The sequence below is a fragment of the Caretta caretta genome, chromosome 25, assembly GCF_965140235.1.
Source record: "Caretta caretta isolate rCarCar2 chromosome 25, rCarCar1.hap1, whole genome shotgun sequence".
In the NCBI taxonomy this organism is placed as follows: Eukaryota; Metazoa; Chordata; order Testudines; family Cheloniidae; genus Caretta; species Caretta caretta.
In genome coordinates this window covers 9020898-9035713 of record NC_134230.1, presented here as the reverse complement: position 1 = coordinate 9035713, position 14816 = coordinate 9020898, and the positions used below count along the sequence as shown (strand labels likewise).

General features: G+C 55.8%; 1 protein-coding gene across 2 annotated transcripts in view; it reads right to left on the bottom strand.

Moving 5' to 3' along the window:
- The window catches only part of LOC125627167 (nuclear receptor ROR-beta), a 58692-nt gene that overhangs the window by 27309 nt on the left and 16567 nt on the right, over positions 1 to 14816 (bottom strand). For both annotated transcript variants that reach the window (XR_007353941.2, XM_048831029.2), the window contains exons 2-6: positions 6025 to 6110; positions 5293 to 5434; positions 4442 to 4855; positions 3303 to 3424; positions 2077 to 2209 (exon numbers count right to left, since the gene is read on the bottom strand). Coding sequence is in view for 1 of the 2 variants with exons in the window: in XM_048831029.2 (XP_048686986.1) it covers positions 2077 to 2209; positions 3303 to 3424; positions 4442 to 4855; positions 5293 to 5434; positions 6025 to 6110 (897 nt within the window). In the remaining variant the exon portion in view is untranslated. The remainder of the gene's footprint in view (positions 1 to 2076; positions 2210 to 3302; positions 3425 to 4441; positions 4856 to 5292; positions 5435 to 6024; positions 6111 to 14816) is intronic.

The window sequence follows — 14816 nt, the reverse complement described above, 5'->3', positions numbered from 1 at the left end:
CGGATCACAGTGGGATCATTTTATACCCGCTGTGCGCTGGCAAGAGAGAATCCGTGCTATGCAGGCCTAAAAGTGTATAAAGCAGCCAGCATTGTCACTACAACATTTATACAGTGCTGCAGATGTGTAGGGCACTGCTCAGACGTTCACTAAGTTACCCTCACAACACCCCTGGGAGGTAGGTATGGGAAACTGAGGCACAGAGATGGGACGCGATTTGCCCCATGAGTCATTGGCTGAATCAGTATTAGAACTCAGGTCCTTTCAGACTCTATGAGGGCAAAGATACCAAAGAGACGGATGCTGTGAGAACGAGCTAGATTCACAGGGGTTTTCAGAAGGGCTGAGGATCTTCAGCACCCACTGACACAGCTCGAGTTGGAGCACTGCTGAAGATCAGGGCCCTAGGAGGCAGAGATGGAAGAGACTTATCAGGTCTCATCCAGGATTATCGGGGCAGGATCGTTCCCTTCTGTCTATTCCTCGGTGGTCGTGGGGTGCGAGGGAGATCCCCAGGGGTTAAGAGGTTGGAGCTGGAAGCTGCAGTGAGACAAACCTGGTGCCCCCCAAGATCCCAACACCCCTGTACTTGTGGGGAATGGGAGGGCATTGAAAACCAGACCTGGATCCAAAATCTGCCACTTTCTCTGAGCTTCCTAATGAGCCAAAGCGAAACTCTGGATCTGAACCCCTCCAAACCTGGTGGGGCTGAACTCCAGACCTGGACATTAATAGTTAAGCCCATCTACATGCAGGACCTTTAATAAAGGTGGGCCTGGGAAGGGGGAAGCTTGGTGAGCAGGGGGGAATGTGGTTTCCCCTGACTCTGCTAATCCCGGAGCATTCCCAGCCTGGCACCCTGGGGCGCGTTACCTCTGGAGGTTAAGGACCATCAAGGCTGTGGCTCTATAAGATCCTTCACGTTTCCTGTTCTCTCTCCCTTACCCAGCACCACCAGCTTCTGGTTGTGATCAGGAAGAGGCCAGGCAGGAAGATGCGTCTCCAAGCTGCCCAGGCCACCAGGCTGACGGCAGAGAGGCTGCTCACGGCATGGCCCACTCTATGTGTGCGAGACACACCTCGGGGATACCTCCTTCTCTCCAGGAAGGGGAGGGTGCTGGGAGGTGCCCCTACTCCGTAGCTCCTCCCAAGCAGGAGAGCCAGTGAGGAGGCTCTTGAGCTGGGTGCCCCATGCTGTGAGATACCCCCTGGGCCTCCCACTATTACCAGTGGGATCTGAGGGACTCCCCCATTGGCTCTGGGCTCCAGCTCCTGCCAGTTCTTTGGATCCTCCTCCCCATCCACTCCACTGGCCCACAGTGGGAAGTGGGACCTGCATGCGTCATGGGGTGGGAGATTCGGAGGGGCAGCGGGGCTCAGTGTGTGCTAAGAAGATGAGCCATACCCACCTCAGCCCGGAGATAAGAGTGAGGAAGAAGGAGGGATGCAGATGGCAGGGGAAGGAGGAGGGTGGGGGTGAGTAAGAGGGAGAAGTGTTGGTGAGGGACAGAGAGAATGGAGGAAGGGAAAGGCAGAGCAGAGAAGGGAAGGAACGAGGAAGTGGCCCTGCGGACGCCCCCGTGTTGAAATCCCAGGCTGAGCCTCCAGAAGGTTGGACTAGAAGACCTCCTGAGGTCTCTTCCAACCCTAATCTTCTATGAGGCGCAGCACGGTGGGGAGAAGGCGGCTTTCAGCCATTCTTCAATGTGGGCTGCTCTGGGAATGGCCAGGATGTAAATCAGAGCAGCCCCAAGGGGCTCGAACGTACAGCAGCCTCTGGAGAGCAGCTTATGGGCTTCTCCATAGACCAGAGCAGCCCAGAGAGTCTCCATAGTGCCCTGTGCTAAATGGCCCTGAAGCCTCCCACACTGGCTCCACCCCCTCCCAACCTAGCCCCGCCCCCACGCAGCACTGAGGTTCCGATGGGGGCATGTGAGAGGACCTGTGCTTCCTGGGAACAAGGCCAGGGGCCAGACTGTCTATCAGTGCCTAGAAGTCTGGGGGGATTTTGCCACCCCAGCAGGGCGCAGGGAGGAACCTGTCTGCGCGGTGGGGTCCATCTCCCCGCTCTCTCACCTGCTTTGAGGAGGATGATCTGGTCGTTCTGGCAGAGCTCCATGAAGCCGTCGATGCGCTTGGCGAACTCCACCACGTACTGAATGGCGTTGGAGATCTGCAGGGAGCACTGCTGCCACATGGTCTCGCAGCTCTGCGAGCACAACGGGGGAGCATCAGGCACAGCCCGCTCCCTTCCATGCATCACCCCGCCCAGGCCACAGGGGACCAAGCACGGGGGCTCCTTTTTGTACAGTGCCATCCTGCGGGGTGCGCTGCATGGGGTTCGGCACCCCGCCCCCCAGAATGCACACCTCCACCCGCAAATCTTCATGCATCTCCCTTCCCATGGTGTTCAACTCCCGCTGAAATCCAAGGCGTCCCTGGGCCATTTGCTCCATCCCAAGACAGAATCGAAGCGGGGGTGGGGAAAATAAGCAGTGGTTCTCTCCCAGGTGCCACTCACTAACTAAGCTCCGCCCACTGGTCACCAAAATGAGACTCCACTCGCAGTGGATCTTCATAATATGATGGATCTGCCTCTTTTTTGCTTTGATCAGCCATTTAAATTGGCCATCATTAAACTTCAGAGCGAACGACCCCTTGAAATAGACAGGGGCTTCATGGAGCCCTTAAAGGCAGTCTTTCACGCAGCCTGCAGACTCAAGCAGACATGGCTTCAGCCGTGACACTCGGTTCTGGGACATTACGTCTATTTCACAATATTAAGTGTAAAGGCATCTGGTTCCCTCCCCTCCGCAAAATGTTAGCTTGGATTTTGGAGCTCAAGGAGATAGCTTCCGGAAAGAGTCCTGCCTTGCTGTGACCCAATCTGGTTCATCCCTGTCTCCACTCTCCTGCCCCACTTGGTGATGGTCTGGAACGCCAGGGTACGTAGTCTGGGGATTCTGCCCCACCAACCCTAGGGCATGTGTACCCCCAGCCACAAATCTGTGCTCCTCCACCCGCAGATCCACGCCAGGGGGTTCTGCCTCTAACCGCAGGGCGTGCTCAGCCCCATGAGGCAGTGACAGCATCCTCATCACAGCCGATATCCCTTCCCCAACCCCATCCCCATCCCACTCCCGGGGCACCACGTATGATGCAGCTGGCACCATGATGAGCTCCCGTACGTGTGCCCTGACCCGGGAGAGATTAGTGCCGGGGATTGGGTATCTAGAGCAGCCTGTTGTGTGGGGCAGTGAGGCACGGACCCCGGGGACTGGTAGGAAGCAAGGGGAAGTTACCTTGTTCTGCAAGCTCCTGATCTCCTCCTGGGTGTACAGCATCCACGCTAGCGTCTTGAGCTCCTCCGTCGTGTACTGGCAGGTCTCCAGGTGGGACTTGACTACGTTCTGGGCGATGCGGTCTGCCGAAGCAAGCACAAAGCGCAGCTGAGACTCAGGGCCTGGGGGACAGGGCATTGCCTGCTACAGGGGCAGACAGGCTTCCTCGAAGACAGAGCAGCCCCAGGGCTCCTGGCGCGTTGCCAGCATGGCCTCTCAGCTATGGACGTGTTGTGATGAACTGTCACATGTCTATATGTGCCACTGCCTTCTCTTGGGTGGAGTCAGAACTGATCAAGCTGTGTGCCTTAGGCCCTATAGTGACAGCGGGGATTCTCCTTAGCTCAGGTGCAAGGAGCCTTGTGCTTTCAGAGCAGGAGGATCTGGGGTCTACCCTTCTACAAAGTTCTTAGCCGCCTGGGGTTTGTTACAGGATTTGTGTGTTGTGAGTGACTGGAATTCAGGCAGTTGGCTGACCGGGGGGTGCGGGCTGGACTGCAGCTTAGCAGGGTGTGGGGCATGTTCTGGGTCTCAAGAACACTACGAGCTGAGTTTGGGGGGACTATTTTCCTCCTGCCGCTGCTCAGTTCTGGTGGGAGTGGGAGAGGACAGTTCCTGCCACAGCTGCCCTATCCCCCCCAAGGGCTTTCCTGCCTCTTGGGAGGACAGGGAAAGGGGTTGAGGGGCTGCAGACCAGTCTTAGAGCTTCTTCTCCATCCTTGTAGCTGGGGCTGCACTAGTCCTGCATGGACACACACTCCCAGAGTGGGGCGCTTTAGGTGGCTGGGTGCCAGACTCACAGGGAGGGGACTGCAGGAGGCTCCAGGAGAGAGCAGGACCAGAGACTGGGAGTCCCCACTTTATCTTCCGCTATCAGCATGTAGCCCCCTGTTTAGGGCAGGCCCACATGACATGCTAGCCTACTACTGTTCCCCACTAGAAGAAATGCTCCTTTAGCTGAAGCAGTAGAGACCTGCGCTTTCAGTGCTGAAGGTCTGGGGGTCAGCCCTACCTATGGGTGGTTGCTCTGAGCCCTGCAAAATTCAGCTCATGCCTTCTCTTACGACTGGGGTTGCGGGGGGGAGGGGGGGGGTACTGACCGATCTCGAGCATCGAAATGTCCGAGGCGAGCTGGCTGCCCTCCAGGGTGCTGTGGGCAAAGAGGCCGGGCTCCAGCATCAGCTCGTAGATGGACTCCTGCTTGATGAGCTTGGCATCGCTCACGTCCACGCTGGACTGGTCGGGCGAGGGCTGGGCCGAGGTCAGGAGGTCAAGATTGTAGTAAGCGCTGCCTCCCTCGGGGGTGAGGGGGAAGTCGAAGAGGAGCCCGTCCGACAGCGGGGAGATGTCGTCCAGGTCCGAGACCCCGCTGCTCACGCTGGTGGGGTAGACCCGGGCCAGGGCCTCGGAGTCGTCCTTGGAGACGCCGTTCTGCTCCTGGCTCTGCTGGTGCTTTTGCACCTCGGCATACAAGCTGTCCCGCTGCTTCTTGGACATGCGGCCGAACTTCACCGCTGGGGAGAAGGAAGCAAGGCCAGTGGGCTTGGGCGAATGGATGGGGCCCAGTGGCCAATGAAGGGTTAACAACAACGCCACTTCCCCCAGGCAGGGGCCAAAGGAGTAGGAGGGGGGCAGGGCAATGCCCCTGAGGCTCCAGGGCTGGGGTGATTATTTTGGTTCATTCTGATGATGGGATTCTTCCCTCCTTTGGTAAGCAGCAGCGAGCAGAGCCCCCAGCTGGGATCAGGGCCCCCACCTTGGTAGGCGCTGAGCACACAGACTGGGGGACAGTCCCTGCTCTGACGAGACTTACCCCAGGTCCCTGGCACTGCCAGGGATCCAGGAGTCCTGGCTCACAGCCCTATTACTATTTCCCACTGAGTGGCCCAGCCCGCAACTCCCCGGTCCCCCAGGGGCCCCGCCGCCCCCCAGGCCTTGGGAGCAGACTCACCATCACGCGACATGCCCAGTGCCAGACATTTCTGTAGGCGGCAATGTTGGCACCGGTTCCGGTTGGTCCGGTCGATCAGGCAGTTCCTCTGGCGCGAGCAGGAGTAGCTGGCGTTATTCTGCTGGCTTCTCCGGAAGAAGCCCTGCGTGGGAAGGAGGACGGTTCAAAACTGGGGGAGGGGGCGGAGAATCCCCCACATGGTCTCCACCTGCCTGGGGAGTGACTGGAGGAGGGGGTCTTCCAAGGGTAGGGACGGAAAAGGCCCAGCGGGGGCACCTGGCCCAGCCCAAGCTCGTTCCTGGGGAGACGGTCTCTTGCGCTTTGTCCAGCCATGGCCCACGCAGAGGGAACCAGGGGCTGTCACAGAGTGCGGAGGGAGCAATGCCAGACCCAGGGAAGGGGCAAATGGGTGGGGGAGGGCACTAGGCCAGCAATGGTGCTGGTAGGATGGTGACCAGAGCCAGGGAGGTGCCATGAGATTTGTCCCCAAGCAGCTCAACCAGGGTATCCGGCTCCTGCCCGGCAATGCTCCTAGGCTGGGACCTTCAATGGGAGCTGGCGTCTAGCCGGCATACGCGCTTTTGGAAACCTCTGCCCCAGCACTGGGCGTGCAGACGGCTCATGCCAAAGAGGTGTGTAAACCAAGGCCACCATCCCCTGAATCACTGGGCTGAGAATGCCCAACTCATTACATTTGCTGAATGCCAGGGCCGGACATAACCCATCGCTTACCTTACAGCCTTCGCAGGTGATGACACCATAGTGAATCCCTGAAGACTTGTCTCCGCAGATCTTACATGGGATCACTTCAATTTGGGCTGCAGCAGGGAGGGGAACAAAACAGACAAGCCCAGGTCAGTTCACTGTGGCCTCTCTCTCTAGGGACCAGAGCAGTTAAGACACTTGGCCCCTGTGTGGAGACAGGGTCCTCACAGAGCTTTACAAACAGACATTGACGAAACCTTCTGGGAGGTGGGTAGCATCATCCCCATCTTGAGGGAAACTGAGGCACACAGCAGGGCTGTGACTTGCCCAAGGTCACCCAGCAGGCCAGTAATGGAGCTGGGAACAGAACCCAGGTCTGCCAATGCTGTGCTCTAGTCAGTAGATCCCACTGTCTACACCAGGGGTGGCCAACCTGGGGCTCCGGAGCCACACGCGGCTCTTCAGATGTTAATATGCGGCTCCTTGTCTAGGCACCGACTCTGGGGCTGGAGCTACAGGTGCGAACTTTCCAATGTGCTCAACCCCTGGCTCTGCCCCAGGCCCTGCCCCCACTCTCCCCCTTCCTACCCCGTCCCCTGAGCCTGCCGTGCCCTCGCTCCTCCCCCCAGAGCTGCCTGCACACCACAAAACAGCTGATCAGGAGATGCAGGGAGGAGGGGCAGGCGCAGATCAGCGGGGCTGCCGGTGGGCGGGAGGCACTGGGAGGTGGAGCTGATGGGGGGCTGCTGACGTGTTACTGTGGCTCTTTGGCAATGTCCATTGGTAAATTCTGGCTCCTTCTCAGGCTCAGGTTGGCCACCCCTGGTTTAAACCCTCCGAAATGATCCTCTTAAGAGTCCAGCCCTCCTGCTCCGCGCTCCTGGGAAACGAGCAACACCATCTACTCAGCTGAGCAAGCAGCCGCTCTCTTCCCAGCCTCACGCCAAGCACCGCAAGACCCCGCCTAGGCCCCGTTCCAAGTGGCCACAGAATCCCCTCCAGGTTTTCCTCTTCCTTATTCCTGATGGTGAGTGAGGAGGCTGAGGGACTCATTGACACTTGGCTTGATTCTGTACCTGTACTGGCCGCACTTATAGTCACGGGTGGATCTGAGCACTCAGAAGGAACGGATCTCTGCCTGCCTGGATCCCACACACCTGCCCTGGCTGGGTCTCTTTGCAGGAACTGAACCCTGGAACCTCTGGATCCAAAAGCCCATATTAAACATCCAGACCTGCTCCACCCCATAGTGGGAGACAAAGCCACGCACTGTGCTAGCTTGAGGTACACACCCAGGTGCTGTCTGTCTGTAGCACTTAAATGGCCACTTTTCTCCATCTTTTTTATGGCAGGCTGGCAGCCTTTCAAGTATTTGGAGACCTCTTAATTTCCTCTTTTCCAAACTAAACATACCCAGTTCCTTCAGCCTTTGCTCATATGGTTTGCGTTCCATCCCTTTGATCATCTTGGTCGTTCACCTCTGGATCCTCTCCCATTTCTCTATGTCCTTTCTATACCCTGCTGACCAAAACTGGACACTCTTCTCCAGCTGCGACCTAACCCGTGCCAAGTAGAGTGGTACTATCACCTCCCGTGGCTTGCATGCTCTGCCTCTGGTAATGCAACCTAAAATTGCATTTGCTTTTTTTGCAACAGCATCGCATGGCTGGCTCCGGTTGAGGTGGTGATCCACCCCAACTCCCAGGGCCTTGGGCAGCCCTTGCCCTCAACAGCATGGAAGTCTTGAGTGGTACAGATGGACAAGCATTACAGACTGTTGGGGCAGCATTCTCGGTAGCGGGGACTGCAGGGGATCCAGAACCTGGGTGACCTGCCTATGCAGGATATAATACAAGAGCAGAGGACGAATCAGTATAGTGAAGAGGGCTGCAATTCCCCACATGCTCAGGGGATGGCAGTGAAGTGCTGTTCCCAGCCATTAGGAGCTCTAGGGTGGATTACAGCTGGGTGGGCATGTGAGGGGAGAGGTCTCTTACAGCAAGGCAAAGACAAGGATTTCACAGCTCAGCTGCACAGAGACTCCCTGTCCCCTGACGCCCAACACCCACCCCTCCAGAGCCACATCTGCCTGTGCTGAAACTGGTTCCCCAACCCTCCCCATAGCTACCAGTTCCCGGCACAGGGCTGCCTTGCATGTCCCGGACACGGGGTAGCGTGCTAGGTGTGCCAGCAAGCCCTGGTGGTGCTTCAAACCCTAGGCCTCCTTATCCTGGCTGGGCCCCCATTGTGTGCACACGCAGCTAGCAGGGAAGGGTCTGGCAGGGGAGAAAGGGGCAGGTCCCAGAGGCCATGAGTGTAGTTAGTTGGAGGCACCCAGGGACTGGATATCATCAGTCAAAGGCAACAGAGAATGCAGCAGGGTGGCCCCGTGGAGCAGGAATTCCCACGTCCCCTGTAAGCGTCCCCAGTGTGGCAAGAGGGAGGGCTGGGCTGGGCTGGATCTAAAAGAGCTTGGCTTGTTTAGCCTAAGTAAAAGCAGGCCGAGGGGAGAGCTGATTGCTCTCTATAAATACATCAGAGGGATAAATACCACACAGGGAGAGGATTATTTAAGTTAAGCGCCAATGTGGACACAAGAATAAATGGAGATAAACTGGCCATCAACAAGTTTAGGCTCGAAATCACATGAAGGTTTCTAACCATCAGAGGAGTGAAGTCCTGGAACAGCCTTCCCAGGGGGGCAGTGGGGGAAAAAAACCCCTAACTGGCTTCAAGCGTGAGATTGATAAGTTTCTGGAGGGGATGGTCTGAAGGGACTGCCTACAATGGCGTGTGGCCCATCGGCGACGGCCAGTAGCAAAAATCCCCAACGGCTGGAGATGGGACACTAGACGGGGAGGGCTCTGAGTTACTGCAGATAATTCTCTCCCAGGTGTCTGCCTGGCAGGTCTTGCCCACATGCTCAGGGTTTAACCAATCGCCATATGTGGGGTTGGGAAGGAATTTCCCCCCAGGTCAGACTGGCAGAGACCCTGGGGGTTTTTCGCCTTCCTTTGCACCATGGGGACCCGGTCACTTGCAGGTTTAAACAGTGTAAGTGGTGGATTCTCTGTAACTTGAAGTCATTTAACCATGATTTGAAGATGTCAGTAACTCAGCCAGAGGCTGGGAGTCTCTTCCAGGAGGTTCTATAGTCTGCAATGTGCAGGAGATCAGACTAGGTGATCATGATCGTCCCTCTGACCTACAGGGGAGCCTGGACTGAGGCTGCTGGACACAGACAGACCCTGTGGTCCTCTCTGCCTGTCCAGCTGGCAGCCTAGAGTCACTACACAGGGCAGCCCTAAGGCCCAGCCTGGATTTGGCAGCCACGGATTGGGATTGCTGACTGCACTGTCGTTCCGGGGGCACTGCCAGCGAGCCTGGTCCCCACCGTATGTCAAACTACCCCTTCAAGCCCTTTCTACCTGCAGCCCTTAGTGTCCTGGGGTGCCACCTGGTGTTTGTGGGGGTGGCGCCTTTCATGCCATCTCTGCTGGTTTGCTCGTCACGTGGGTAGAGCACTCGGACTCCAGTGACCTGGGTTCTAGCCCCAGCTCTGCTGCTGGGTGACCTTGGGCAAGCCATCTCCCCTCCTCCTGCCTCAGTTTCCTCATGTGCAAAATGGGGAGAATGATACTGCCCTCCTTGGTAAAGCGCTTTTAGATCTAGAGATGAGAAGTGCTATGCGGTATTTATTTGCACTACAGTAGCACCAGGGACCCTAGTCACAGACCAGGATTCCACCGTGCTAGGCGCTGTACAAACACAAGGAAAAGATGGTCCCTGCCCCAAAGAGCTTCTGGTTGAAATATAAGACAAGAGACAACACATTCAGACAGACAGACAGACGGGGAGCACAAGGAAACAATGAGCCAACAACAATGAGTCATCTCTGCAGCAGCTGGAGTCATTCGCATTTCCCTGGTGAGGTTACTGGCCTGCCCATCGGATGAGCATCGGGATGGGGACTGGCTGCAAAGGTGATGCCGAACAGGCCTGATTCTGCTTTGTACCTTCTGCGCTGATTTCCATGGCACTCTTCAGGATTGGGGCCCGCCGCAGTGGGGCTGCATGTCGACCCGCCAAGGCTTTGGTTGTGTGGTTTTAAAACCAAAAGCCCAGGCAGGAGGCGACACGAGGCAGGTATCAAGGCAGCCAGTCAGCAGACTGGCCCAGCTGGGCAGGCCCAGGGCACCACAATCATGACAATAATGGCTGGAGGGGTAGAGGCAGGGATCTGGCATGCAGGAGAGACACCTGGAACTCCCAGTGCCGGGGTCAGTGGGGCCCAGCTGTGTCTAGAATCATAGAATCATAGAGTATAAGGGTTGGAAGGGACCCCAGAAGGTCATCTAGTCCAACCCCCTGCTCGAAGCAGGACCAATTCCCAGTTAAATCATCCCAGCCAGGGCTTTGTCAAGCCTGACCTTAAAAACCTCTAAGGAAGGAGATTCTACCACCTCCCTAGGTAACGCATTCCAGTGTTTCACCACCCTCTTAGTGAAAAAGTTTTTCCTAATATCCAATCTAAACCTCCCCCACTGCAGCTTGAGACCATTACTCCTCGTTCTGTCATCTGCTACCACTGAGAACAGTCTAGAGCCATCCTCTTTGGAACCCCCTTTCAGGTAGTTGAAAGCAGCTATCAAATCCCCCCTCATTCTTCTCTTCTGCAGGCTAAACAATCCCAGCTCCCTCAGCCTCTCCTCATAACTCATGTGTTCCAGACCCCTAATCATTTTTGTTGCCCTTCGCTGGACTCTCTCCAATTTATCCACATCCTTCTTGAAGTGTGGGGCCCAAAACTGGACACAGTACTCCAGATGAGGCCTCACCAATGTCGAATAGAGGGGAACGATCACGTCCCTCGATCTGCTCGCTATGCCCCTACTTATACATCCCAAAATGCCATTGGCCTTCTTGGCAACAAGGGCACACTGCTGACTCATATCCAGCTTCTCGTCCACTGTCACCCCTAGGTCCTTTTCCGCAGAACTGCTGCCTAGCCATTCGGTCCCTAGTCTGTAGCTGTGCATTGGGTTCTTCCATCCTAAGTGCAGGACCCTGCACTTATCCTTATTGAACCTCATCAGATTTCTTTTGGCCCAATCCTCCAATTTGTCTAGGTCCTTCTGTATCCTATCCCTCCCCTCCAGCGTATCTACCACTCCTCCCAGTTTAGTATCATCCGCAAATTTGCTGAGAGTGCAATCCACACCATCCTCCAGATGGTGGGCTTGTTGCCAGGATACTGTATGGGAGGGGGCTGGGAGTCTTCGGCCAGAACGACTGGGCCAGATTCTGACCTCACATTGGTGTTAAATCCAAAGTATGGTCAACGGAGTCCCACCAGTGTGAGACTCAGGGTGTCTGTGGGCTCGGCCTGTCTACAGCATGTCTGTGTCCCGGGTCGCGCATCATGTGGGGTCATGGAATCATAGAATCATAGAATATCAGGGTTGGAAGGGACCCCAGAAGGTCATCTAGTCCAACCCCCTGCTCGAAGCAGGACCAATTCCCAGTTAAATCATCCCAGCCAGGGCTTTGTCAAGCCTGACCTTAAAAACCTCTAAGGAAGGAGATTCCACCACTTCCTTAGGGAACGCATTCCAGTGTTTCACCACCCTCTTAGTGAAAAAGTTTTTCCTAATATCCAATCTAAACCTCCCCCACTGCAACTTGAGACCATGGAGCGGGGAGGGAATGGAGTGTCCTATCTGCACATCTCCTCTGCACTCATTCCCCGGCCCCCAAAACTGCCAGGGTGGAGGGCACCCCTGATGAGGGACATCGGGGGTTTGGAAACATTCCTTTCACACAGCTCTGTCTTTGCAAACATCCATGCACTGGGAGAGGGGGCAGAAACAGGCCTCCAGATGGGCTTATCAGAACCTGATTAACAGCTGCATAATAACCAGGCTTTTCATTAGAGCTAAGGCATTGCTGTAGGGAACAGCTGTGTGTAGAGTGGACGGCTGCCTTCAAAGTGTCCTGTGCCTTGGAATAAACCTCTCAGCAAATGCTCAGCTTTGCTCCCTCCTTCCCTTCAGTGCAAAGTAACATCCTCTGTTCCTGGTGTACTAGCGGGATTTCTGAATGCTTTACATGCCACTAGAAAAGCGATCTCTTCACCCAGCACTGCAATGCAGCCAGCTCTGTGACAGAACATGGCAGCTGTTTAACAATGCACAGCACTGGTTTAGCACAGGAAGTAAAGAAAAGCACTGAATCCACCAAAGGGAATGTCTAGAGGGAGACTGAATGGAATGAGCCAAGCTGGCATCTGGCCACAACAGCAGAGTTGTCTCGAGCAGAAAGAGCCATGGGATCCTGAGAGATTATAGTGGTTAGAACCTGGGTTTTACACCTCACTTGTGCAAATGCCTGGCAGAGAAAGGAGCCATGGCAGAGGGAGTGCAAAGAGAAATCCAGTCCAGAGCTTGCTTACAACTGTCCCAGGTGGCACAAGTGAGCTCCAGCCCAGTTTAGAACAGAATAAATAACTGGGGGTGGATTCCCCTGCCCATGTGCAATGGCCTTGGGAGGGAAAATACCCTGGAGTGGCTCTCTCTTCTCCCCTGGGCCCTGATCCAGTGGAAAGTCTCTCACTGACATCAGTGGCCTTTGGAACCAGCCCCTCGAATGGCTCTCTGCCACTAAAGCCCCATGCAGCAGCATGGACGTGCTGAGTCTGGGGCTAGAGAGTGCCTCCCAGCAGCCGGAGCATGGCCCTCTTCCCTGCGGCTGCTGCAGTGGCTGGGTGCCCAACCACGGAAACAACTTGCCAGTTGGATTCTCCATCCCTGCAAATCTGGCAGCATTGCTAGGAGAGCCGCTGTAGTTCACACAGGACAGAACACAGGGAAGCCACATTGGTCCCTTCTGGCTTGGAAACGATGACCCTAAGGGGTCTGCTTGCAGCCCCTTCCCTGTAGCAGGCAGCCACCTGGGACCGATATGGAAAACCGCCTTGGCATTAGGCCCCCCAGCAGCACTGCCCTGCATCCGCTCTCCCAGCCCGGGGGAGGGCTTGGCAGCCGTTCCCTGCTCTGCTTGAGCTGAGCTGCTAACAGTCTTCAGCCCCTCCTTCTTCCAGGCTGCCCCAGATCCGGGGGGTGATCTCCAGCCCCCTAACCCAGGCAGCCCTTGGCCTTCTTGGCAGGCATTACACGGGTCCTGGTGCCTGGGAAATAGTACATGCCATTCGGATCAGGCCTTGCTCATTAAATTGCTAGTGACTCAACATCCTGTTGTGGCACTAGGGGGCGCTAGGCCGCCATCTTTTACATGAGACTTAAAACCAAGGTCCTGGTCATTCACTGTCATTACAGATCCCAGGGTGCTTTGGGCTCCACCATGGTCATGCTTAAATCCCCAGCTCCAGTAATTCCATTCTGCCTCCCTACATTCCCCTCAGCATTTCCAGTGGATTCTTCTTTGCCAGCTGTTGCATGGTGCTGCCTCGAGCTGTGTTCCACCCCAGAGGAGGTTGCATTTCAGCGGCGGGGTCAGCGCTGTGTATCGTTACCCCAGGTGTTTTGGGGTCCGTTGAGATGAACGACATGAGGGAAATCACCTTTATTGTTATTGTTATTCTCTGGCTCCAGAGGCTGATTTTGTACAGCTATTTGTTCTCCCCCATCTAACCCATGTTTTCATAGCACCTTTCACCTTAGAGGACCCCAAAACAATTCAGAAACTAGAAGTGCTGAGCACCCCCCAGTCCACTTGAAGTCAATGGGAGCTGTGGGGGCTCAGCACCTCCCAAAAATCAGACATTATATCCAGGGATTCCTTCATCCACTGCTGACATGCAGCCACCTCTGGGGTGGAATGAAGCAGCCATCCTGCTCAGCGGGTGGAAGTGAGTCCAAGTAGGAAGAAGGGGTGGGACAGAAGGGGGGGAATACAGCAGGCAAGGAAGCAGAATGGGGGCGGGGCAGGTGATGACATACCAAGGAGATGGGTGTGTTATAAACACAAGGCATTGGGTGGGTGGAAGGGTGTGTAGAGGGCGAGAGAGAAGAGTTGTACACTACGTAACAATCCTGCAATTGTGGGTTGTCGCAGCTCTATTTTCTATATGAATACAGCCCAACAACTGCAAACCAATCAATAAGAATTCACCCAGCACGGGATCTCAGGGCAACTTGCCAACCACCGTCGACCAAGCCACACAACCGCAACATTTGACGGAGGGGAAACTGAGGCACATGCTCACGTGCAGCCAGGGCCTCAAGTGTCAGCAGTGGAAATGGGTCCCTGGAGTCTGACCTCCCTCTCGCCTGCCTCCCCACCAACTGCGCACATGTGTGCGGAGCTCCTGTTATTTAAAGCCTCGGCAGCAGGGGGCCCTGGCACAAAAGCCCAGCGGTAGGCCTCTTGGTGCAGTTCGTCACGCAGTGATATCAGTGAGTGGAGTATCTCCCTCACAGTAACAGTATGGGGAGAATGATCTTTTTCCCTCAGAAAGATCGAGTGACTTACCCCAGGTGCCCGGCCTTGAACCCAGATCTCCTGAGTCACTGGCCCAGGCCCCACTCACAAGAGCGTCCTTCCTCCCTACAGCACAGCATTAACCTTGTCCCTTTCTCACGAGTGGCCGACAAGAAGCTTTGGAGATTTCCCCTCGTAAAAAGAACACAGCTAGTATGGTGCAGCGGAGGGGTGCCTGGCTTATTATACTAACCTCTGGCTCTTCCACTGCACTTTCTACCAGGAGATCTGAAAGCACGTTACCCAGGAGCCCAGTATCATTATCCCCATTTCACAGATGGGGAAACTGAGGCACAGAGAGTCGCAATGACTTGCCCAAG